At 52.2% G+C, this 25,764-nt stretch overlaps 1 protein-coding gene across 1 annotated transcript in view; it reads left to right on the top strand.

Moving 5' to 3' along the window:
- Window positions 1-25,559, top strand: part of ADAMTS16 (ADAM metallopeptidase with thrombospondin type 1 motif 16) — a 193,250-nt gene extending 167,691 nt beyond the window's left edge. The window contains 5 exon segments of the mRNA XM_070357849.1: window positions 15,712-15,913; window positions 16,086-16,280; window positions 18,763-18,987; window positions 23,258-23,405; window positions 24,488-25,559. Of these exon segments, the coding sequence (XP_070213950.1) occupies window positions 15,712-15,913; window positions 16,086-16,280; window positions 18,763-18,987; window positions 23,258-23,405; window positions 24,488-24,603 (886 nt within the window). The 3' untranslated portion in view covers window positions 24,604-25,559.
- Window positions 25,560-25,764: the final 205 nt, after the last annotated feature.

The following is a 25,764-nucleotide window of genomic DNA, read 5'->3' as shown; positions in this document are numbered from 1 at the left end:
AACTTGCTCAAACTCATATCCATCGAGTCAGTGATGCCATCCAACCATCTGATCCTCTGTCACCCCCTTCTCCTCATGCCCTCAATCTTTCCCAGCATCAGGGACTTTTCCAGTAAGTCAGCTCTTCTCATCAGGTGACCAAAGGATCAGAGCTTCAGCTTCAGCATCAGTCCCTCCAATGCATATTCAGGGTTGATTTCCACTAGGATTGACTGGTTTGATCTCCTTATTGTCCAGCAGACTCTCAAGAGTCTTCTCTGGCACCACAGTTCGAAAACATCAATTCTTCAGCACTCAGCCTTCTTTAGGGTCCAGCTCTCACATCTGTACATGACTATTGGAGAAACCGTAGCACTGATTCAATACTGAATCATTATGGACTTTTGAAAAAAGTGCTTTATATGGTGATGATCCATAAGGTAGAAATACACAGCATTTACTTTAAACAGTGAATTCCACACTTACACGTATGTGGAAGCAATACACAAAAAATTTTTAACTACCCACTCAAGATTAATGCCCCTCCCCCCCAATATAGGCATTTATCCTGGGCTGGTTTAGAGCTAAGCCACAATGAACAACAGCCTCATTCGATTCCCAGCTAAAAGGCCCACTTTGCAGAGGCCTGGACTCACTGAGCAGCAGAACTCAGGGCGGCTGAGAGCACGGCTCTCCCCTGTTCCCTCTGGCCCTGCCGCTTCCCGGCAGTGTGACCTTGACTGTCCAGAGCCTGAGGGACTTGCAGCCTGAGCTGTGTCCAGGCTCCACTGTCTCCGGGCCTCGGTTTCCTCATCTGTAAAATAAGAATTCTGACGACACCTCCCTGGGGTTGTTAGACGGATGGGTGTGTGAGTGGATTAATCCACATAAGCATTTGGAAGGGCACAGGGCACAAAGTGGGCAACATGTAAGCGTAGAAAGGGAGCCAGGGAGTGCCTTGCCTGCAGGCTGGACCCTGGGCGCAAACCTTGGCCCACACCGCTTGTGGGGCCTTCCCAAGCTCTCCCCTGTCCTCCAGCAGCTGGAATGAGGACCAGCCCCCAGCTGGCAGGACCGCAGGACGGTCAGGAGCTCTTGGCTGTCTGGGTTCTCAGAGCCCAGCCTGGCCGTCCCTTCAGGGAGCCCACGATCTGCCCCCTGCCCCCGTGTACTGAAGCCGTATGCCTTGAGTTTGATTCCCTGTCTTATTTGTGACTCTTCTTTGTTGGAACTTCAAGATCGATTGTATGCGGCTGGCTGTTCTTGTTGTCACTGTTGTGTTGTTGACATCTGTCCCCCACGATGAGGCAGTGTGTCCACCCACTCCTCCCAGTAATCTGCTTTGGTTGCACTCAGGCTGGGTCTAAACCCTGACACGCTGACCTTATAGAGCCATCCCGATTGTTGTACAAATACCCAGCACTTCCTGGTGTCTGCAGCTGTGTTCGGTCCACGCCTTCCTAAGTGGAACGGATAAGTCTGGGGCTGGCACACTGTGGCCCCAGGTCCACATGCAGCCCACCTCCTGATTCTGCAAATAAAGTTTTATTGGGACACTCCCTGCCCGTTCTCTTACATCCTGCCTCTGGCTGCTTTCTCCCTGCCACAGCAAGGTGGAGGACTTGCAATCGTGTGGCCATCGGCCTAAAATACCTACTGTCTACTCTCTGGCCCTTTAGGGAAATGCTTGCCAACTCCTGGGCTAGATGAAAGCTTTTTTTCTTTTCAGAAAAAGAGTATCTGAATAGAAAATGTCATCTCTATTATCTGTCAGCCTTTTTCGGGGAAAAATAAGCCTTCATGTTATTGTAGCAGCATAATCCATGCATGTGTGCTAAGTCGCTTCAGTTGTGTCTGATTCTTTGCGACTCTGTGGACTGTAGCCCACCAGGCTCCTCTGTCCAAGGGATTCTCCAGGCAAGAATGCTGGAGTGCATTGCCGTTTCCTTCTCCAAGCATAATCCAAGTAGTTGAGAGAATCTAAACCCTTACAGGTTCAAGCCTCCTGTCGTGAGCTTGTGAGTGTCTCTTAGAGTGAGTTAAAGGGTGTATTTACACACGCTCAGTGATTTGGGTAAACATTACCTCATCCTTTCTCAATTAGGGAAAATGGCATATCTTCAGGATAGGAAAGTTTCTCTAAATCAACAAGGAAATCCCATGTGGAATCCACAGATCCACATAACATGTAAGCTCTTGTTCATACACCTGGATTGTCCATACATTGTATCATTTCCTCACCTGCTATCAAAATGTTTAAGTCTGGTGGACAGCGTAATGCCATTTTCTCCGGACATGGTGGGAGAAGGAGCCTTTGTCCTTTGGGAACGCTCCTTAATAAGCTGTTGCTTGAAAGCAGGTCAAGAAACTGCAAGAGTCTGTTTATTCCCATAACTCAAAAAGCTTTAGCGTCGTCTCTTAGGGGTTCTCAAAGTATCTCATTATCTTTTCTTTTTGAAAGACAGGCTTTTTTTAACTTCTTTTTTTCTCTGTGTTGTTGTTTGGTCCCTAAGTCGTGTCTGACTCTTTGTGGCCCCATGGGCTGCAGCATGCCAGGCCTCCTTGTCCATCACCAACTCCCAGGGCTTACTCAAACCCATGCCCATTGAGTCAGTGATGCCATCCAACCATCTCATCCTCTGTCGTCCCCTTCTCCTCCCGTCTTCAATCTTTCCCAGCATCAGAGTCTTTTGAAATGAGTCAGTTCTTCACATCAGGTGGCCAAAGTATTGGAGTTTCAGCTTCAGCATCAGTCCTTCCAATGAATATTCAGGGCTGATTTCCTTTCTTCTCCTTTTACCTTTATTCTTTCCTAGCATCAGGTTCTTTTCCAGGGTCTTTTTTCATTTTGGGGGAGGATAATTGCTTTACGATGTTGCACTGGTTTCGAGATGGATCCAAACCTTCACGGTGTAGAACCATGTTCCTTCACCAGCGACCAGCTATGTCTGCCCTGTGCTCAGGTGAGAAACACCTGGACAGATGGGAAAACCTGCCCAGGGCCTCTCCTGTGTCTCTAATTCAGCTGAGTATAGTTGAGATAGTTTCCATGTTTCCTTTCTCCAGATGTAAATAAATATGTTAGGTCACCGTTGTTTTCCATATTCCCTCATTCTTCCCCCAGCACCACTTTTAGAACTTAGTTCTAAAGTTTCTCAATAATTCTTTTCTGAGTGGAGAATTACATACTTTCAGCAGCATGATCTCTTGAGCACATGATCTTTACCCATAATTAGAAAATTACTTAGAAGTAATGCAACAAAATTAATGGGCACATCTTTGTGGGATTTTTTTTCACTTTTTAAAAATTCGTATTTACTAGTTATGTCCTTATCAGCCCTTCATTGACTGTCAAAAAGTACATATGAAATACAGTTGATGCAGTAAGGAAACATGGCTTTCCTTCTTTGCTTGTATGTTGAGTAGATAGACGGAGAGGCTGTACTTATAGAGCCAGCTGGGCTGCATGTGAATGACCTCACCCACCAGGTGAGGGCTGAGGAGGAGGAGGAGAGGGAAGGTGGAGGATGGGGTGGAGGAGGAGTTACCCTGCACTAGGATGGAGCTTAGTACCCTGCACCTAGTACTGGGAGCCTGGTACTCTAAACCTAGCTCTCTGTACCTAGTATCCTGCACCTAGTACTGGGAGCCTGGCATTCTGCATCTAGTACCCTATACCTAATACTCTGCACCTAGTACCCTGCGCCTAGTACTGGGAGCCTGGTACTCTAAACCTAGTACCCTGCACCTAGTACTGGGAGCCTGGTACTCTAAATCTAGCATTCTGCACCTAGTACCCTGCACCTAGTACTGGGAGCCTGGTACTCTAAACCTAGCACTCTGTACCTAGTATCCTGCACCTAGTACTGGGAGCCTGGCATTCTGCATCTAGTACCCTATACCTAATACTCTGCACCTAGTACCCTGCGCCTAGTACTGGGAGCCTGGTACTCTAAATCTAGTACCCTGCACCTAGTACTGGGAGCCTGGCATTCTGCATCTAGTACCCTATACCTAATACTCTACGCCTTGTACCCTGTACCTAGTACTGGGAGCCTGGCATTCTGCATCTAGTACCCTATACCTAATACTCTGCACCTAGTACCCTGCGCCTAGTACTGGGAGCCTGGTACTCTAAATCTAGTACCCTGCACCTAGTACTGGGAGCCTGGCATTCTGCATCTAGTACCCTATACCTAATACTCTATGCCTTGTACCCTGTACCTAGTACTGGGAGCCTGGCATTCTGCATCTGGTACCCTATACCTAATACTCTATGCCTTGTACCCTGCACCTCATACTCTGCACCTAGTACTGGGAGCCTGGTACTCTAAACCTAGTACCCTGCACCTAGTACCCTGCACCTAGTACTGGGAGCCTGGCGTTCTGCATCTAGTACCCTATACCTAATGCTCTACGCCTTGTACCCTGCACCTCGTACTCTGCATCTAGTACTTTGCCAAATCATAAGTACCTGAGGAAGAAGGCAAGGAGCCCAGTGATGCAGCAGGTTCACCTGGGTGGTGAACCACGTATCCCAGGAAACCAAACTGGAAAGGACTTTAGGTAGTGAAGGGGCCCATTCATGTTAGCACTGAAACTAACTTCCTGGTAGCAGATGGGAGGCTGGCTTTTATCACACCAAACCCAGGAGCAAGGAGGCCAGTGCAGAGGCAATTCAAATGGGAAATGACAAAGATCTTACACTGGGCCAGGTTCTCAGAAAGACAGAACCAGTAGAGGGTGTGTGTGTGCCTGTGTGTGTGTGTGTGTGTGTGTGTGCAGAGATTTTAAGAAATCAACCCATGTAATTGTGGAGGCTGGCAGGTCCAAAATCTGGAGACGCAGGGAAGAATCAGTGCCATGGTTCAAGTTCAAAGGTTGTCTGCTGCTAGAATATTCTTTTCTTCTGGGGAACCTCAGTATTTTTCTATTAAGGACTTCAACTGATTGAGCGAGGCCCACCCACGTTATGGGGGACAATCTACTTCACTTAGAACCTCCTGAGTTAAATGCTAACCTCATCTTAAAAAAAAAAAAAAACACCTCCCCAGAAACACCTGGACTAATATTTGAGCAAATATCTGGGTACCATGACCCAATCAAGTTGACACATAAAATGAACCACCATCGACCTGGATTTGATCAGAGGGGCTTCCCTTGTGGTGCTAATGGTAAATAACCCACCTACCAATGCAGGAGATATAAGAGATGTGGGTTTGATCTCTGGGTCAGGAAGATACCCTGGAGGAGGGCATGGCAACCCACTCCAGTATTCTTGCCTGGAGAATCCCATGGACAGAGGAGCCTGGTGGGCTACAGTCCGTGGTGTCACAAAGAGTCGGACACGACTGAAGCGACTTAGCACACACGCACACACACTCAGGAAGGGCAGCTTTGCTGGGGAATTGGGAAATAGAATCCGTGATGGGGGGAGACATGGGAAGAGCTAGAGGACAGAAACCAGGAGGGGTTCCACCCCCTGGAATGGGCACACAGGGCAGAGGGGGCACAGTGGGGCAGTGGGGAATGCTGGCTCTGAGTTCCCATCACATGCCAGGTGGGAGTGCCATGTGATGGAGATGCAGAGGTCTCTACAGGTGAGATGCTTACGGGGGGAGTCAGGGTTCTCATCAGACAGAGGATGAGAGTGACCCTCATTTTGGTCCACTGATGAAAATGGCAAATTAAGGGAAACTCCTTTAAAAATACAAGATACACATATGCCTTGAACCTGTGTTTTCACTTAAAATACAGAAATGTTCATCCATTTGCTAACTCCTTCAGTTATAACCAAAGCTTACTTGGGTAGGAATCTGCCTATTAAAGATCTAAGTTGATTATTTGCATAAAATGTGCCCACACCTATGATGTTCTGTTTAAGTTTCTTGAAGGAAAAACTTGAAACCTGTCCCATTCACCCGGGTGCAAAATCATCTTAAATCTTTCATGTTTTCTCCAGACTTTATTTTTCTCTGAGCCACACCTAAGCTGAGAGCAGTTCCATTTAATGACGGGTCTCTACTGAGTCATTCCAGAGATTCAACCCAGTGTTCATAGAAACAGCCTTCTCCTTCTCCAAGCTCATGTTTCATCCAGCGACACCAAGCCTCATTATATTACATAATTCCGATTCCAAGTTCAGCTGGCAGAGGCAGCCCTGAGGGCAGGCTCCGCTGGTTCCTGTGCGGCCAGGCGTCACTGGGTGTCAGGGAAGGATGCTGACAGCCTGGGGCACGGCTGGCCCTTCACCCCACCTGGCGCTCAGCATGGCGTAGGCAGCAGCCCGGCCGTTTTGCCAAGACAGAAAAGACGTCCAAGAATCTGACGGGTCAGTTCAGAACAGAGCGGGGAGCTGCTCCCGAGGCTGGAAATGCATCAGTAAGAGGGAGGCGCCCATCCAGAGGGCGTCTCGTGTTCAGAGAAGAACAGAACCGACAGCAAGCGTCCCCAGGAACAGACGCTGACGGAGGAGGCGCCCACTGTTCTGTTCTCTTGGGGGATGACGCTGAAGGAGTCTCATGTTAGAAGTTATATTGGTCTTGCCCAGTAAAAAACCAACTGTCTACTGAGGGGGCAGGGTGGTAGAATATTTGTAACCTAAATGGTGTCCCCAGCTATGAATACATCTATTGTCACAAGCTTCCATCCTGTCAGATACAGATGACAGGCACTTGCCACATATCTCTCAGTTCAGTTCAGTTCAGTTCAGTTGCTCAGTCATGTCTGATCCTTTGTGACCCCATGGACTGCAGCAGCCAGGCTTCCCTGTCCATCGCCAACTCCCAGAGTTCACTCAAACTCATGGCCATTGAGTCGGTGATGCCATCCAACCATCTCATCCTCTGTCGTCCCCTTCTCCTCCTGCCCTCAATCTTTCCCAGCATCGATCTTTTCTGATGAGTTAATTCTTCACATCAAGTGGCCAAAGTATTGGAGTTTCAGCTCCAACATCAGTCCTGAATATTCAGGACTGATTTCCTTTAGAATGGACTGGTTGGATCTTCTTTCAGTCCAAGGGACTCTCAAGGGTCTTCTCCAACACCACAGTTCAAAAGCATCAATTCTTCAGCTCTCTGCTTTCTTTATAGTCCAACTCTCACATCAATACATGACCACTGGAAAAACCATAGCCTTGACTAGATGGACCTTTGTTGGCAAAGTAATGTCTCTGCTTTTTAATATGCTGTATAAGTTGATCATAACTTTCCTTCCAAGGAGTAAACGTCTCTTAATTTCACGGCTGCAGTCACCATCTGCAGTGATTTTGGAGCCCAAGAAAATAAAGCCTTTCACTATTTCCACTGTTTCCCCATCTATTTGTCATGAAGTGATGGGACCGGATGCCATGATCTTAGTTTTCTGAATGTTGAGTATCTACAAGGATTAAATCATGTACTGCTACAGCTGCTGAGCTTCAACACCCCTCAAAAGGAGTTCAGTTAGTCACTCGGTCATGTCCTATTCTTGGGCTGTAACTGCCAGGCTTCTCTGTCCATGAAATTCTCCAGGCAAGAATACTGGAGTGGGTTGCCATTCCCTGCTCTAGGGGATCTTCCAAACCCAGGGATAGAACCCAGGTCTCCCTCATTGCAGGCAGATCCTTTACCATCTGAGCCACCAGTGAAGCTGCAAGGAGTTCAGGGTGGAGAGCAGAGATGAGGCCCTCTGTGCTCAGGGCAACACTGGAGGCAGGTCTTCAGACTCAGATATTTTCAGGAACCGGTTTTATGAGCCCAATTTTTGTATCTCCCCGTATATAGAAAAGCACTAAAACCCTTCATGGTGACAACTGCTTCTCGTGATTAGCAAAAGCTTCATGAGATTAGCAGAAACGTTCTGGAAAGATATGTGCTGAATTGCATGAACTTCCACTTCACCAAAATCACATGTGTACTGACCTTCCTGTCCCCCACCAACCCCCCCACTTCTCCGGAGTGATTTCTCAGAGCCACTGAGGTGCTGTCTCCCGGACTCCAGTCCTCACTTTGCACATTGTGCACTTTAAAGTGGACAATGCCTGACAGAAATGTGCATTTCCAAAGACCTTGCTCCATGGGACCTTCCTTAGATAGGAACCATGTCTCCCCAGCTGTCAGGTTGGGTTGTTTGGGAGGATCCGGAGTATCAGCACTGGATGTGTCTGCCTTTACTTCTCTGAGCACTTCACTTGGAGGTCAGAAGGGCCGTACAGGAGAAGCAGCTCTGTTCTGACCCAGCTTCTCCACCACTTTGGTTCTGAGAAGTCTTTCTTCCAGAAGGAGCCCAAGCCTGCCTGACATGCCAGCCTCCGAGAGGCTCGGTCGCTGAGTCTGGGGCCAGATGCCAGCTCCAGAGAAGAGTGTTTACAGCCAGGGATGATGCTTGAAGATGGGGTGGCCGGGGCATGGGAGCTGCCAGACAATGGGGTTGCCTGAGTGGGCTTTTCTGATTTCCTGTTGTGAGGAGTGAGGGTTGATGGCTTTTTGGAGAGGAACCTACTCACCAGGCTTTGCCCCTGATGTTTTATTGGCACCTCTGAGTTCTCATAATCATTAAAAATAGCATCAGTTCAGTCAGTTCAGTCGCTCAGTCGTGTCTGACTCTTCGCGACCCCATGAATCATAGCATGCCAGGCCTCCCTGTCCATCACCAACTTCTGGAGTTCACTCAGACTCACGTCCATCGAGTCAGTGATGCCATCCAGCCATCTCACCTTCTGTCATCCCCTTCTCCTCCTGCCCCCAATCCCTCCCAGCATCAGAGTCTTTTCCAATGAGTCAACTCTTCACATGAGGTGGCCAAAGTACTGGAGTTTCAGCTTTAGCATCATTCCTTCCAAAGAAATCCCAGGGCTGATCTCCTTCAGAATGGACTGGTTGGATCTCCTTGTAGTCCAGGGGACTCTCAAGAATCTTCTCCAACACCACAGTTCAAAAGCGTCAATTCTTCAGTGCTCAGCCTTCTTCACAGTCCAACTCTCACATCCATACATGACCACTGGAAAAACCATAGCCTGAACTAGACGAACCTTTGTTGGCAAAGTAATGTCTCTACTTTTGAATATGCTATCTAGGTTGGTCATAACTTTCCTTCCAAGGAGTAAGCGTCTTTTAATTTCATGGCTATAGTCACCATCTGCAGTGATTTTGGAGCCCAAAAAAATAAAGTCTGACACAGTTTCCACTGTTTCCCCATCTATTTCCCATGAAGTGATGGGACCGGATGCCATGATCTTCGTTTTCTGAATGTTGAGCTTTAAGCCAACTTTTTCACTCTCCACTTTCACTTTCATCAAGAGGCTTTTGAGTTCCTCTTCACTTTCTGCCACAAGGGTGGTGTCATCTGCATATCTGAGGTTATTGATCTTTCTCCCCGCAATCTTGATTCCAGCTTGTGTTTCTTTCAGCCACTTTAACACAACTGGGAGCGAGGGCAGTTACCACCCGCAGGAGCCAGAGCCCTGGACTGCCCTGATGAGCAGGTGTCCTGTTTCTTGGTCTTCTCAAGGGCTTTTACAGAGCCCTCCTTCCCAATCCAGGGAAGGAGGGCTTTGCAAAAATTCAGATTTCTGACTCTCAACCACAGATTTGTGATTCCTGCAGAGCGGGGGAAAGACCAGGTGCGTGTGGATGTTTGAAAGCCCTGCCAGGCAGCCGTGGTTTGGGAAATACTGTCTCAGCACTGGGCTGAGCCACAGGTCCTCTCAGCCCCTGGGGTCATCCTGGGGCACAAGAATTGGGGTGCGAACCCTGTGAAAGTGGAGGGAGTTACCGCCGACCAAGTCATTACTCAGTTTCAGTTGGGTATAGGTTGCTCACTGGGCTACCTGTATGTAGTTACCACTCCAGTTTTTTATTTTTACTCCATAGCAGAGGTGTTTGTGACACAGAGCTGGCTCGATGGTTGGGTGCTGAATGGGGTGAAGAGGAGAGGGAGGTGGCTGCCTTCCCCACGTTGACATCTCACAATGGGGAGATGCTCACTCTTCCCAGCAGAGCAAGGATGAGGCAGAGGGCAGCACTGGGGGAGTCCTGAGCTCCATCTTGTTTGCATTATCCACTCCCTCCATGACACTTTGCTTCTTGAGGTGCCACTTCCCCATCCATAACATACAACTGGAAAAGCAGACCATATCTGAAGCCCTACCCAACTCTAAGACTCAGCCTCTTTCTTCCAGTTTCCCGTGGAAACTGGCTAAAGGGAGCAGCCCTGCAAATAAGCAGCCCTTCACTGTCACTCGGAATCTAAGCATTTCCCTCTCACCTTTTATGAGCCGGGGTTTTTCATTTGAGTTAATGGGATCACACACCCCCCATGGTCTGCAGAGAAAAAACCTCCAGATGAAGGGTTTTTGCTGAAACAGAAAATTATCAAGGCTGTCTGGAACAGCGAGGTAGATTTCTTTGGCCTGTGCATCCCTCATAATTCCATTTCCCATGCCTCCCCCATGTAAATGAAGCTCTGTAGATCTTACTGATTCTTCTTAAGATAACATTTGATGACAGGGGAGTGAGACAGGAAAGTTCAGTAAAAATAGCACATCAGCCCCTGAATAATAAAAAATCTCCGTATCTTTGGCTTCTCGCAGTCCGTAAGATTAACATCCACTGAACCTCCTTTTTGGGGAGGTTTTGAGGTCCTGCAGTTTGGCTCCATGTGAGTCAGCAAAGAAATGCTGCCTTAACGATGAAAAAATTCAGTCCTGTGCATGACTCATTATAAATCTCTCCTTCACTCTCACATCGAACAAAGGAGTTTGCCTTTTGAGACTGAACAAAGTGAAGTCACTGTTAAGCTGCCAGCTTCCCAGAGCCTGGATTCTTGATCCAGGTGCCCAGTTTCCTGAAGTCTGGCCCCCATCCTTGCCAGCCAGTCATCAGTAATGGACTTTCAGTTCTGGGGTGACCATGGAGGCCTTTCCCCGGCATTGCATCCAGCAGACAACCAGAGAGTCTAGCACATCCCTGCCAACACCTGGTGGAGGATGTGTGTGTGTGTTTGGCGTGCTGCTGTCACTTCTAATGTACTTACTGCTGCAATTCAGGAAGACTTGCTCTCGGCATCAAGGCAGGAGTGCAGAGTGCAAGCTGTGTGTCCAACAGCTCTGGCCTCTCACACCACTCACTCGCACAATTGGTTACCGAGATCATTGGCCCTTTCAGCACTGGACTTCTGCCTCAGAACTGGCCTGGAGTGCAGCTGGCACCCTCTGATACAGTTGAAACATCCCCTGACAGAGACCAGTAATTCCTGACTCAGCATATGGGCCAGGCCAGCGAACAGCCCATGCGTGGCCAGCTGCCAGATGGGCTCAGAAATCAGCTTCTCTCCCTCTTCATCACCCTGAGTCCTGTGATCTCAGCTACTGAGCTTTCAGCTCCCAGTCTGTCTGCTCTCTTTAAGTTAATGTGTTTGCGGACATTCTCTTCCTGCAGCTAAGGCAGATTTTTCAAACTGGCATCTGTTTATTATGGGATGTGCATTGTTATCTTGAAAGCAGCAGCGTATTTCCCGCCATATCAGTAAACAAGGGTGTCATAGTCCTCAGCGATGGCAGCTCTCCAGTGTGAGCTGGTGAGTCCTAAGGGTGCTCAGGAAGGAGGAGAATCCCTATGATCTAGCAGCTGACAGCGGCTACTACCCACAGTGAGTCCCGGGGGCGGAGCTCAGGATGTGAAAATACAGGTTACTTGCCCCAACAGCATATGAAAGGAACAGTTTAATGAGCACAGACCCTTGTGCCTTCCCATATATAGAAAAGCACTAAATTCCTTCACTTGAGATATCTGGTTTTCTTCAACAATAGTCTTGATGTTCAGACTACCTGCCCTTTGTCACAAAACTTCTATGTAACCTGGCTCCTCCCCTCAGCTCCTTGAAGAGTTTTCTCAGGGTTCCCTGAGATTCTGCCTCCTTGGCTTAAGCCCTAAAAATTCCCACCAAATAAAACATAACTCTCAGCTTTTTAGGTTGTGAATGTTTTTTAAGTCGACAACTTCATGTAGACGGAAAGCGTGGTAAACCTCAATCGCCTGCACATGAGGCGTGGCTGTAGTTTCCTATGAAGACAAGAACCTTCTGTCTTCAGAACCCACCCAGTGACCGCTGGGCCGCAATGGCAACTGTCACAGTCCAGGCCACTGAGTATGGGGCGTGTGAATGTCCGTGTTTGTAGTCACAGAGGATTTCAAAGATCATGTCACAAAGTCAAAGCGGGCAATGTGACTGAGAGCATCCTTCCTGAAGGCGGTGACGGACACCAGCCTGTGAAAGTCCTGACCGACGTGGGGACACTTTGTAACTGGAGCTGTGTTCGCATGCTGTCCTTCGCCCTGTCCAGCCTGCACCTCCCTGGAGCTAAACCCAGCGGTGAACACAGCCTTCTCTAGGTTCACCCCATCAACCGGGTTCTGCCTGGTCATTACCCCATGTGCTTACTGAGTTATGAGAGGCCACTCCACTGACGACCAGGAGTTACTCCTGAAAATGGGATCAACAGGGTGCTTTGTCTGAAAACTTTGAAGGGAGCAGGAAGAGACACTGAAACCCAATTCTAAAACGAAGTTAGCGGTTTCTGATGCTGACTCTGTGACAGCCCTGAGCTGACCATACAGGTGGGGCTCGGCCGTGAGCCACAGGTCTGGTCCCCGCCAAGGGTGACCTCTGAGCCTGAAGGGCAGTCACAGCCCTGAGGCTGCCTGGGGAGTGCTTCACGACAGCGTACTGCACTAAACCAAACACCCTTGTTGAGAATTTGCATTTTCAAATACCCTTGTTGCAGTTTCAGAGGAAACATTAAATAACCAAAACCAAAATATTGCTATTTTTTTAATGGGAAGGCAAAAGTCATTTTATGAGAAGCAGCTCCTGACTGTTGACAATTAGTGACATTGAATATGGGGCAGACGGTGCCAGGGAACCCTGCCCAGACTGTTGAGTAACTACTGTAAACTCCACCACTTGTCCAGGCAGCTCTGAGAGCTGCAGGGTAAGTCCTGCCAGGTGACTCCTGGCTGGGGGCAGCACCGTGGTGGCCGGGTGGCCGAGTGCTCCAGGCCCTGCCTGGGGCACCTGACTGACGGGAGTCACACCCACGGCCTGCTCTGTTCCAGCTGGCGGACTTGAAAAACCAGACCACAGCAGGACAGGTTCGGCCGCTCGTCAGCCACCCGACACGGCTCGTTCTGCTCAGTGGACCCTCAGACACCAGCACAGAAGCTTGTGTGGATTTGACTCTTTCCTGAGCTGCAGTCAAGACATTTGCCCGGAGCTCTGCCTGTGAAACAAAGCAAGCACTTGGCATCTCCAGATGCCGTGTGAACGATTTTTGCACAGGACCATTTCTTAATGGTGTGCGGCTAAGAGGAGGTCAGAGCATGGACCAACCCACTGGAACAGCTTAAGATGGTGGAGACCGAGGACTTAACACAGGGATGTGAAAAGCCTCGGAGCAGCCAAGACACCTCCACAGACCCAGGGTTGACCAGTTAGAGTTTATGAGGCTGCGCAGTTGAGAAGCAAATGTAAGTGGGAGGAAATATAAAAAATAGAAAAGCAATGGAGAGCCTCCAGATGAAGAATCAACGCAGCCAGGAGCCCAAAGCCTGGGTTTCCTAAGGAGTTTGCATAATTTACACGGTTTAACATGGTGGTAAAGACCAGGCTTCCCAATAGCTCAGCAGTGAAGAATCTACCTACAGTGAAGGAGATGAGGGTTCAGTCCCTGGGTTGGGAAGATCCCCTGGAGAAGGGAATGGCAACCCACTCCAGATTTCTTGCCTGAAATATCCCATGGACAGAGGGGTCTGGTGGGCTCCAGTCCACGGGGTCGCAGAGTCTGATACAACGGAGCAACTAAACAACAGCAACAATCTTGGTAACACTGAGAAGTGGAAGCATTTCCGCAGTTGATACGGAACAGTTCTTACAAACCTGACATAGTTTATTATTATATGCATAAAACTTTTAATCACAGTTTTTAAATAATTTTCTTAGAAAGATAATAGAGTCTGTTCATGAGAAATACTTTGGCATAATCTAGCTCAAAGCTTCTACAAACAAAGCTAAGTAAACATATCATGGTTCTGTCAACTACAAAAATACAGTTGCAACCTGAAAGTAGAGAGTTATTTATCAGGAATGTTAAGGATTCCAAGCTCGGGAGAGGGCATCTCAGTGACCCTGAGAAAACCGCTCCAAGGGGGTGGGAGGGGAGTCAGGCTATACACCAGTTTGCAGCAAGGAGGGCAGGCAGTCTGAACATCAAAGATTGTTAAGTAAGGAAAATCAGATACCAAGTTAAGGAATTTAGTGTTCTTCTATGCATGGGAAGATGCAAGTCTGGGATCATTGAAGTCATTCCTGTCATAACACATCTCAGCTATCTGGGGCCAGCACCCTGCACATTTAAGAAGAACTTTTTCTCTCTCTCGAATTCCCTTAGGGCCTTCTGGCTCACGCTGGAGGGCTGGAACTGCTGATGGCTGCGACATCCTTCAGTTCCTTGTGCAGGGAGTGGGGCCCAGCTCGGAAGCCCACGTGGGAGGGCTGGAATCACGGATAGCTGTGGCATCCTTGTTTCCTGATGCAGCAGGCGCTTTCCCATTTCACAGTGCAGCCCGAGTGCACCTGGTGCCACTGCAGCGCTGCCAAGTCCCGGGGCGGGGTCACCCCACTTCCTAATCCAGCAAGTGTCATCGACTCCCCTCTCCTCCCTCCATCGCCTCCTTCTTCCTTAGAACTTTCACAAAAGCCCAAAGACAGGCTCGACCATGATTTGGGTCCCAGACCCCTTTGAGAACTTGAGGACGCATGCTGGTGGTTTTGTTCAGCAATTTGGGGGGCTCAGCCCACCTAGTATTGGTACAATTTCAGGGCATCTGTAGACACAAAACAAAAACCCCAAAATATGACAAAGTCTTTAGACTAATGACTTAATTGCAAGAAGGGCAGAGGACAGAGAGCCTTCTAAGTGATACCACAGAGATGTAGCTTGCAAAGTCCTGTGATCAGCAAAAAAAAAAGAAAGAAAGCTGTAGAGATGTAGTAAGGTGAGCCATCTTTCTGTCATTCTGTAACAAAGAGAAAACTAAATGAAATTTCGGAGAACCTATAGACCAAAACAAAAGACACATCAACCATTTCAAAGCAGGAGCTTTATTTGGATTCTGACTCCAGCAAGCAGATTAAATTTTGACAGGGACAACATAATTGGGAATGGAACATTGACTATTTAAAGATGTTAAGGGATTATTGTTAAAATTTTCAAATGTCACAGTGGCATTATAATTAGGCTGAAAAACCTGACTCCTTATCTTTTAGAGGTGTGTATTGAGATATGAGTATGTCTAGAATTTGCTTCAAAATGCTATAGGGATCGGGGACATAAACTGATAATCTTTGAGACTGGGTGGACAGGGACACGGAGGGCCTATATTTTTGTATATGTTTGAAATTTTCCTTTTAGGAAAAGGTTGGGGGTGGGGGGAATAGATGCACTGCGTTGAGGGGAGTTATTTCCAAGCCCAAGAGAAGCTGACAGCCAGAGGAGGGGAGGCCTGACGTCAGGAACACTAATCAGGAAATTAGAAGGGGCAGGGGCCTGGGAGACCACACGCAGGACTGAAAAGGACTGCACACACGAGGCAGCAGGTGGGAAGTTATGCAGGTTGATGCCCCGCCCCCGGACCCTGCCCCCTCCTCCCGGAGACGCAGCCCCGCCCCTCACCGTGGGGTCCCCTGTCCCCGCAGCTGGTCAGTGGGGAACTGGAGCGCCTGCAGCCGCACGTGCGGAGGGGGCACGCAGAGCCGGGCGGTCCAGTGCACGCGGCGCGCGCACTACAAATCGGAGCGGGTCTCGGCCAGCCTGTGTCCACAGCCCGTCCCCTCCAGCCGACAGGCCTGCCAGCCTCAGAGCTGCCCGCCGGCGTGGAGCACCGGGCCCTGGGCGGAGGTAAGTGGGGTGGGGGGGCTGGCATGGGTGGGGTGGTGAATGGGGTCCCTCCTGTGCAGTGCAGGCTGTGGGGGCACCTGGAGTCTCCCCAGCCTCGGGGCTCAGGGCTGGAGCCCCAGCTCGGTCCCATCCCCCTCTCGAGGGAGCCGACACTCGCTCTTCCTGCTCGCAGTGCTCACGAACCTGCGGGAAGGGCTGGCGGAAGAGGTCCGTGGCCTGTAAGAGCACCAACCCCTCAGCCAGGGCACAGCTGCTGCCTGACGCCGTCTGCACCGCGGAGCCCAAGCCCAGGACTCATGAGGCCTGTCTGCTCAGGCGCTGCCACAAGCACAGGAAGCTGCAGTGGCTCGTGTCCGCCTGGTCCCAGGTGGGTGCACCTTCCCAGGTGGGTGTGCCAGATCCCAGGTAGATGCATTGGTCCCAGGTAGGCGTGCCGGGTCCAGGTGGAACTGGGTCGACCACCTTCCACCTCAGGGCCACCCCTCCTTGCTGGGTTCCTCTGCTTCCACTCCTTTCCTCTAAGTCTCCGGTCCCACTGCCCCTGGTATTCAGCCCCACACCTGGCCTCCACTCCTTGGCGTTTTCTCTGGCTTTCGTATCACATCCGTGGAGCACCCCACCCAGGTCACCCACACAATCATCCCTCCCTCGATGTGGAGTGGATGGGTGGGTGAACAGGTGCTGGCCGGGGGGTGTTCATCATGCCCGCTGTGGGCTGGGGGACCCACCTCACCCCGAGCAGCTGCAGCCGTTTCCCAGGATGTGCCTAGGTGGTGGGGCAGGGGGGTGACCGCAGGAGGAGACAGCGTGTCCTGAGATGCATGTGTGTACGCAGCCCACACAGCTGGTTTCCCTAGCAACCGGGGAAAGAAGGCCCCCTGATCCCTGGCCCTCAGGGGCAGACTCGGGGTCTCATCCCCACCCTGGCCACCAATGGCGTCTAGTCCAGGAGGGAGGAAGGCCTCTATAAAGTGATGGCGTGCCAGGCAGGACATTTATCCCGAATGAGACAGCCCTTGTTTGCCCCTGAAAAATAAAAACAGCATCACTACTGCGTGAACCCTGCTGCTGCTAAGGAAGAACTCCCGATCCTCTCTCACCTGGGAACAGGGGCGTCAGTGTCTAGATGACTGAATCATGCAGTCATTAGGAGACATTTGATTCTATGCATATCTCCAGAGGCTGAGTCCTTAGGAAGGAAACAGCTTGATCTGCCTAGTAAGGGCTTCCCAGGTGGCGCGGTGGTAAAGAACCCGCCTGCAGTACGGGGTTTGATCACTGTGTTGGGAAGATCCCCTGGTGAAGGGAATGGCTGCCCACTCCAGTATTCTTGCCTGGAGAATCCCATGGACAGAGGAGCCTGGTGGATTACAGTCCTTGGGATCACCAAGGGTCAGACATGACTGAGAGATTAACACACACGGTGTCTGGAAGGTGTCCAGATGGAAATCCCTTGCCCTGAATATCTAACACATTCGGGCATGCACACACACACACACACACTCACCACACCCCAGAGCTTCCCTCAGGCTTGGCCCCAACAAGCCCCCGAGAGGAGCCCTCCAGCTCTGTTCTGGCAGCAGGACCCGCCAAGCACGCCCCAAAGCCGAGCCTGAGCATGAGGCCGGAGCCCCAGGCACCCAGCCTCCTCCGTGGATGGGACCTGCAGACATGCCAGCCCGGGGCAGCGATGCCAGCCCCCGGGACCTGCCCTGTGACCTCCGAGCCAGCCTCCTGGTGCAGTCTGTGCCTGGCCTTCTGCGTCATCCCCGTGTGTCACGTGGCTGCAGCCCCGCCTGGCCACAGGTTGGCCCAGGGCCCCGCTGTCCATGCAAGAGGGTGCGGCTGCAGTGGCAGCTCGGGCTCAGAGCACTTCTGGTCGGAATGAATGAGCCTGCTGTGCTCTGTCCAGGGCAGCACTCAGCTTCCCGGGGGAGATGGAAGCCCTGGGTCTCCCCTGCCTGCCCCTGTGCTAGGGGCCAGCATCACGCTGCTGTTGGGTGTGTGAATCTGAGGAGCTCTGGGGTTTACCTGACATCCTTGTGAGGTAGATTCCAGTGCATTCTGGTATCGGTTACAGCCCAGCATCTTCACTCCCCAGTGCAGTGATAGCTCCGGAATTACTCCCTTCACGGTTTCTAACTGCCCTGCCCCAACTTATGTCTCTAGTACCAGGCCACTGTGACCTCAAGAGAGTCGTTGTTTTTTTGGCAGATACTGTTAACACCATTTTAAAATGCAGAGGTCCCATAAGTTTCACTGACTGTTTGTTGTTCAGTCGCTAAGTTGTGTCCGACTCTTTGGGACCCCCAGCACGCCAGGCCTCCCTGTCCATCACCAACTCCCGGAGTTCACCCAAACCCATGTCCATTGAGTTGGTGATGCCATCCAGCCATCTCATCCTCTGTCGTCTGCTTCTCCTCTTGCCTTCAATCTTTCCCAGCATCAGGGTCTTTTCAAATGGGTCAGTTCTTTGCATCAGGTTGCCAAAGTATTGGAGTTTCAGCTTCATTATCAGTTCTTCCAATGAGCATTCAGGGTTGATTTCCTTTAGGATGGACTGATTTGATCTCCTTGCAGTCCAAGGGACCCTCAAGAGTCTTCTCCAACACCTCAGTTCAAAAGTATCAATCAGGTGGCCAAAGTATTGGAGCTTCAGCTTCAGCATCAGTCCTTCCCATGAGTATTCAGGGTTGATGTCGTTTAGGATGGACTGACTGTTCACACATCTATAAATGTTCAGGCTGACGTAATCAGGAGGCATCTCCACTCAACGATTTTGCGAGAGAAACGGCCACCACGTGGGGAGACATGCCTTTCACGCACGTCCTTGGTTGTCTTCTTTTCAGTGCTCTGTTACCTGTGAAAGAGGAACCCAGAAAAGGTTCCTGAAGTGTGCTGAGAAGTACGTGTCTGGGAAGTACCGTGAGCTGGCCTCCAAGAAGTGCCTGCACCTGCCGCAGCCCCAGCTGGAGCTGCAGCGTGCCTGTGCCCCGTTTCCCTGCCCCAAACGCCCCGCATTTGCTGCTGCAGGACCCCCGCGAGCCGGCTGGTTTGCCTCGCCCTGGTCTCAGGTAGGGATGAAGGGGTGGCGGGCAGAGCCCCTCCTCGGTGTTGCCAGCTGCCCTCGGCTGGAAGGTTTCTGCCGGAGTGTAGCCCCCAGGCCCATGGAGCCAGCTCCAGGCCCTTCCCTCCAGAGCCCGTGAGGTGTTGGGTTTCTGGGGGTCAGGGTTGCGGGGGCCCTTCCAGGGGGTGATCTCCAAAGGTTACTCCGTCTTTTAGGGCACTTGTGATTGTTCTAGGGCCTCCCGGGTGGTGCTGGTGGTGAAGAAGAACCAGCCTGCCAATGCAGGAGGATCTGTGGGTGCTATCTCTGGATGGCGATGATCCCCAGGAGAAGGAAATGGCAACCCACTCCAGTGTTCTTGCCTGGAGAATCCCATGCACAGAGGGCCTGGTGGGCTACCATCCATGGGGTCTCACAGAGTCAGACATGACTGAGCACACAGGCTCAGCGTGGTTGTTCTAAACCCTAACCCTGTGCAGGGTAAGAGGATGTAATGGTTTGGGTAAAAGCTGGGCTGAGCTCCCCAGAGGTGAGTATGGATGGGGAAGAAATGCGAGATCTGGAAGAAACAGGTGATTGTAAGTCTGTTTGAGGCCAACCACAAAGCTGAGCAAATGAGGATGGGGTTGAGCCCCCAGAATGGCTGTAACCCGCCTTGTCCCCAGGCTTGGCCAGCCCAGGCCGAGAGGGGCTGCGGGATCTGTCCTGGCATCTCCGTGTCCCTAGTTCCCTCCTCCTCCTGTGCTCCCTGCAGCTGTAAGGGAAGAATTCTGCACACACTACTGTTGACCCAGCCTACTTCCTGGCCCTGCTTCTGGCTTTGGGCTCCTCGCAGCCCTCTCTGCCTGTCCTGTTGCCATCTGTGAGTGAGGGCAACACAAGAGCAGCTCAGAGCCCAGTGTCTTCTTGGGCACTTGGGTCTGGGTGGTCAGTTTTTAAGAAGCAAAGGAAGGGACTTGCCTGGCAGGCTGGTGGCTGGGACTTGGCCTTCCAGTGCAGGAGGTGCAGGCTCCATCCCTGGAGGTAAGATCTTAATTCCTCAAGGCCAAAAAGCAAAACATAAAGCAGAAGCAATATTGTAGTAAATTCAGTAGGGACTTTAAAAATGGTCCACGTGAAGAAAACAGAGAAAGCAGATGAAGATGATAGCGGGGACGGCCACGAACGTCTGTGCTCCCGCCTGGGCCAGCTCTCATAACCATATCAGGCAACACTGGCTCCAGGACCTCCGAGGTGAAGTCTTACCAAGTTTATGAGATCCACGGAGCACCAGGCCACCAGGACACTCCCATCGCAGAAGATCTCTCAGGGCCAGCAAGCAGGATCTTCGTTGATTCCAGAGGCTGATCCCGGGAACCGCAGGCGGATGTCTGCTCCCCATTGCTTTCAGAGGAACTTTCAGGAGTCTTCGTCTCTCTCCAAATCACTTCCCACAAGGCGTGCTCCGTGCCTGGTGCCACGGGAATGACCCGGGCAGCTGCAGGTGGCAGTCTTCCCTGCCCATGCAGTGACTGCCCTCCCAGGAAGCGCGTCCCGCATCCTCGAGCTTCCTGGGCGCCCTGTGCCAAAAAGGAAGCAAGGACAGAAAGCAGACTCCGGAGTGGAGAATCGCGCCTCCCATCCCAGAATCATGCCACGTCCGTGCTGCGGCCTCGTCAGAGGTCAAGGCTGCCCCGCTGACGTGAGCTGCTTGAAAGCGGATGCAGTCACAAAACAGCCGTCCAGACCGGTAACTCTGTGGCGAGTGCCCTGCTGTTCTGCGGTGTGTTCCCCATGTTGACATATGTGTACACATACATGCATGCATATTTTATATATACAGTCCCCAGTGTCCACCAGGGCACACTCTCCATACTGAGTATTCAGGGAGTGTTTGCGGAATGTGGAATTTCAGATGAAAAGCAAATCCATGAGTGCCTGAGGGCAGCCGCATCTGGTCCTCATCTGGAGAACTTTCCCCTCCAGCACAGCTTCACTCTCGTCTGGGGCTGGTGTCCCTGTCATCGGCACTGTGCGCTCTGCGGCCAGGCCATGGGGAGCAGCGGAGTCTTTGAAGCCCGCCAGAGGCTGCTCTCGCTCCCCGCCCACTCTGCACCTGCCCTCTAGGTGTGTTTGTGCCTTTGGTTCTGCTTATCTCCAAACTTGGGGCTTCCCAGTGGTGCTAGCAGTGAAGAACCCAGCTGCCAGTGCAGGAGACAGAAGACACACGGGTTCAATCCCTGGGTGAGGAAGATCCTCTGGAGAGAGGGCATGGCAGCCCACCCCAGTATTCTTGCCTGGAGAATCCCACGGACAGAGGAGCCTGGTGGCTGAGGTCCATGGAATGGCAAAGAGTCGAACACAACTGAAATGACTTAGCACATCTTCAAATCTGATGTCACCTTTTCATTTAGAAATACAGGAACTCCTCCCCGAATGGTATTAGAAACTGTTTCATTTAAAATACTGGACCACAGGACATTTGGACTGTATCCTTTTCAAGCATTTCCTGTTTTAAGTAGGTCAAAAGTATCAGCATGTTAAAACGTGAATTGTAATTGTAAAAACTGTTTTCTGTAAATATAGTTATGTCAGCCTCTGTGCCCACAACTTGGGTTCAAATATAAACAGATATGATATATGCAGGGAGTGGCAGTCTGCCCTGCTGCTCGTGATGAAAGAAATTCAACTCCAAGGCAGAGAGGTTCAACACTATGGATGAGAAAAGAGAACTAGGAACCAGGTCCCCGAGTGAGTTCCCAGCCCGGGACAGGGGCTGAGGGAGCGCCTGGGACCCGAGTCAGAGGCTGCGGGCCAGGAGCGTGGTTCTGCCGTGACGCTCAGAGACGCCACAGTCCCAGGAAGACAGCTGGCGCGGCCGAGCGGGCCTGACGACTCAGGCGTGTGTCACGAGTCCGAGACGCCGCAGCCCCAGCAAGACAGCTGACACGACTCGAGCGGGCCTGACGACTCGGGGACGCGTCACCAGTCTGCCCGTGGCACTGTCGCGCTCCTGGCTGCCGGTGTCCTACCCTGAAATGGGGCGACCCACAGCGTTCGCCGATGATGTTGAATTTGAAGAGCAGGGCTCAGCCTCACAGGGTGTGTTCCAAACCCACACGCTCATCAGCGAAAAGCCCTGGGTTTTCTCTCCAGAGGCCCAGACGTCCTGTCCCAAAAGAGGGAAAAAAGAAGAAAGAACGACTCCTTCAGCTTATGAGCTCTGGGGACTCTGTTTCCAGCTTCTCTCCTCCGTCGAGGGGCAAACCAAGATGTTCTACTTACCGCATCACTGCGTCCCTCTCCCAAGGGGTTTACAAGCCACCTCCCCTGGCTCTGTCTGCAGCCGGTCCTCAGAGTCTGGCCATGGGCGGTTTCGGCCATGGAAGACCACCCCCAGGCCACTGCTCCAGGGGGATCCTGGCATTGGTCCTGTCCACACATCTTGGCAGCAGCCTAACTTGTGTGTGTGTCTCCAAATCAGCAGAGCTTTATCCTCACGCGTTAACGCGACTATTTAACTTAACCCACCGTGCACCAGGACCTCCAGATTGTTTCCTGACCCCATCTTTCTGCAGGGGCTCCTCTACCACTTAACATTCTTAGCATTCTTGAACACGCAGCCTTGTGTGAGCCATGCCGTGAGCTTGTCAGAATTCGGTCTGGACTGTGAGCCGCTTTCTTTCTGGGCAGATTCATTGCTGCAGGTTTGGGTCTCTCCCGGTTTCTTGCCAGCAGTGGGTCTCCAGTGGACCCACTGCCGTGGTCTATGGGGTATGTGCCCGGCCCGCCGGTGAGGACTGGTCTGACCGAGCCGCCTCTCCCTGCCCTGGCTCCTCTGTGCTCTGAGCCTCAGAGTGCGGGGCCCCAGTGTAGGGACATGGTGTTCCTGGGAGGGGGCGGCCATGCCCAGGCATCCGGAGTCCCTGCAAAACTTGGGGTCCAGAGGGCTGTCTTTGTGCCTCTGTGGAGGGGGCTGGCTTGTCAAGCTTTTCCGAGTCAGGGGCACCAGAAAGGCTGGCTTGTGAGAGGGTCTCGGGATGGGCCTGCAGCCTGTATCCCCAGACAGGTGTCGCTTTGTGTGTGTCCATCGAACCCTTGATGATTCAAGATGTTCAGACTTCTGGGCCCGTCTTCCCAGTGTCCATACCTGGGAAATATGCAACTTGTGTTCAGCCCCCTACCCCGGTCGAGAAACAGAGAGACCACCTTGCGGAGCCTGGGTGGAGGGGACCCGTAGAAAGGGATGGCTGGACGGCCGGGTGGCCCAGCGTGACGGCGGCTCGTGTCTCCCGCAGTGCACGGCCAGCTGCGGAGGCGGCATGCAGACGCGGTCCGTGCAGTGCCTGGCGGGGGGCCGGCCGGCCGCGGGCTGCTCCGTGCTGCAGAAGCCCACCGTCTCCCAGGCCTGCAACACCCGGTTCTGCCCCATCGCAGAGAAGAAAGGTGAGTGTCGGGGGCCCCCCCCTCCCCCGCCTGGGTTTGACCTTCGCGATCCGGCTGGGGCTGTCGGGTTTCTGGAGTGGTTGCTAAGAGAGCTGAGCAACCAGGGGTCCCCGCGGGTTAGAGGGTCTTGTGTCCGCTACACTGTTCTCTCTCCACCTCCACCAGTTTTCCCCATGAAAGGGCCCACGGAGCAGACCCCTCGCTGCTCACGCCTTCCTCCCCGGAAACGGCACAGGCGGCTGCGAGAGCCATTTGGCTCACAGCAAGCACAACTGCCTCTTGTGTTTCTGTGCTGCTGTCTGTATTCAGGGAAGGCCATTCTGAGTAAAGCAGCCTTTTGCACCCCAAGTTAAACGAGACCCCAACGTATTCATTTGTTGTTGATGTTAGGGTCGCCAAGTCGTGTCCCATTCTTTTGCAACCCCGTGGACTGCAGCGTGCTATGCTCCTCTGTCCGTGGGATTTCCTTCAGTTCAGTTCAGTCGCTCAGTCATGTCCGACTCTGCGACCCCATGGACTGCAGCACGCCAGGCCTCCCTGTCCATCACCAACTCCCGGAGGTCACTCAAACTCATGTCCATTGAGTCGGTGATGCCATCCAACCATCTCATCCTCTGTCGTCCCCTTCTCCTGCTGCTCCTTGGCTGCTCGGTAAACGCGATCCCTGCACACATACCCAAAGTGCCTTGGGGATTTGCAGCACCGTGCCCTGTCTGTCTGTCTGTCGAGGTTCCTGGAGGAGAAAATGGGGCTGGAGGAGAGTGAGTGGTCTGCTTCAATCAGGGATCCGAGAACCAGAGTCCAGTCCACAGAAGACCCGTTGTCTCGGGTGGCTGAGTGGTTCCGTGGGGGGTGTTTAGCACGAAAAGCAGAAAATGACAGCTTTGCAGGAACCTGCCAAGAAAGATCTTGTGCAAACAGCACGACCCACATGGTCCGTGTGACCTGCAGAGCTGCCCTCCCTGCAGAGCAGCCACAAGGTGGCGGCAGGCTTGCCTTGGTTTGCCGGGGTTTCCGCGGGTGGCGGCTGACCCAGGGTGGGGTGCGGCACCGGTGACTGACGCAGGGCTGCTGGCTTTCAGGCGCCTCCTGCGGGGACCGCTTCCGCTGGTGTGCCCTGGCGCCCCAGCACGGGGTGTGCGGCCACCGCTTCTACGGCCAGCAGTGCTGCAAAGCCTGCTCCACGTCCAACCTGTGAGCCGGCAGGCGCGGGGGCCGTCTCCAGCACCAGCTGGCCGTGTGGTCTCTCCACCAGCAGGCGTCCCAGGAAGAAGAAAAATCCGTGCGGAGCTCCTGGACCAGACTACACGTGTGCCTGTGTGTGCATGCACGTGTGTGTGTGTGCATGCACGTGGGGGTGTGTGTGTGTTCATCCCCGGGCACACAGGCACACACTTGGCGGGGAGGAGGCTTGGAGTCAGGACAGAGCTCCCCAACCTGCTCGCCCTGAACCGCGGACCTCTGGCAAAGCAGGCCGGCCCGGAATAAGGAAGACTTGCAGAAGGTCTGCTTCTAAGGACTGGCCCAGCTGCCACCTGGAAACCACCGCTTCCGGAGGCGGGGTCAGCCCCTCCGGGCTGCATCCCCAGTGTCCTGAGGCCTGTGTCCTGCCCCAGCGGCGGTTTCTCTGCACAGGGACCCCGGGTGGCCCCGGGCAGGTGAGCTGGTCTCCATGCTGGTGGGGAGCCTGGCCTCTGGAAACGGGAAATGAAATTCCCGCCATGGTGCTCTGTCCCTTTCAGACCCGTTGGAAGCAAGAAAGAATTCTCACACGTTGCCTTTTCTCTCTTTCTCAGTTATTTACAAGTGAGTGTTCCTATGTAAACGCATTTCTTAATGCTTTTCTCTTTCAAGTGGCAGAATGACAGGCTGGACCCGAGTTAGAGACTCCATGGGGTTTACACCAAGCACTGTGGGCTGTGATTGGCCCACTTGGGTTTGCTTTTATGTGCTGCAGGGTTTTCGATTTTTTTCCCCCGTAAATTTTGGTTGTTTTCCTAACATCCATTCTGAAGGGAGGCCAAGGATTTCCAGGTGAAAAGCTATGCAGCAGGGGGCCTCCAACCTCCCCTCCCCGCCCAACCCCAGATTTCAGTCTTTTTCTGCGGTGTGGTCTCCATTCCAAATGGCTCCTGGATATTTATATTTGCTGAAGTTTTATAATAAATTTTATATTGTGCAGCGTGCTTCTGAACAGCTGTGATTCTTTGTGAGGTTTACTCGGAAATGCGGAAGACAGGCACAGAATCGGGATCCTGGCCTCAGAGAGGCAGAAATGGGGCTCAGAATATGGTAGAAAGTGCTAGAACCAGTCTGAGTAGACAGGGCCCCTGAGTGAGAAGGCTGCAGGGAAGACAGC

Source organism: Bos mutus, chromosome 20 (assembly GCF_027580195.1).
Source record: "Bos mutus isolate GX-2022 chromosome 20, NWIPB_WYAK_1.1, whole genome shotgun sequence".
NCBI classification, from domain to species: Eukaryota; Metazoa; Chordata; class Mammalia; order Artiodactyla; family Bovidae; genus Bos; species Bos mutus.
Note: the sequence above shows the minus strand (reverse complement) of the source record. Positions and strands in the feature narration are given on the sequence as shown.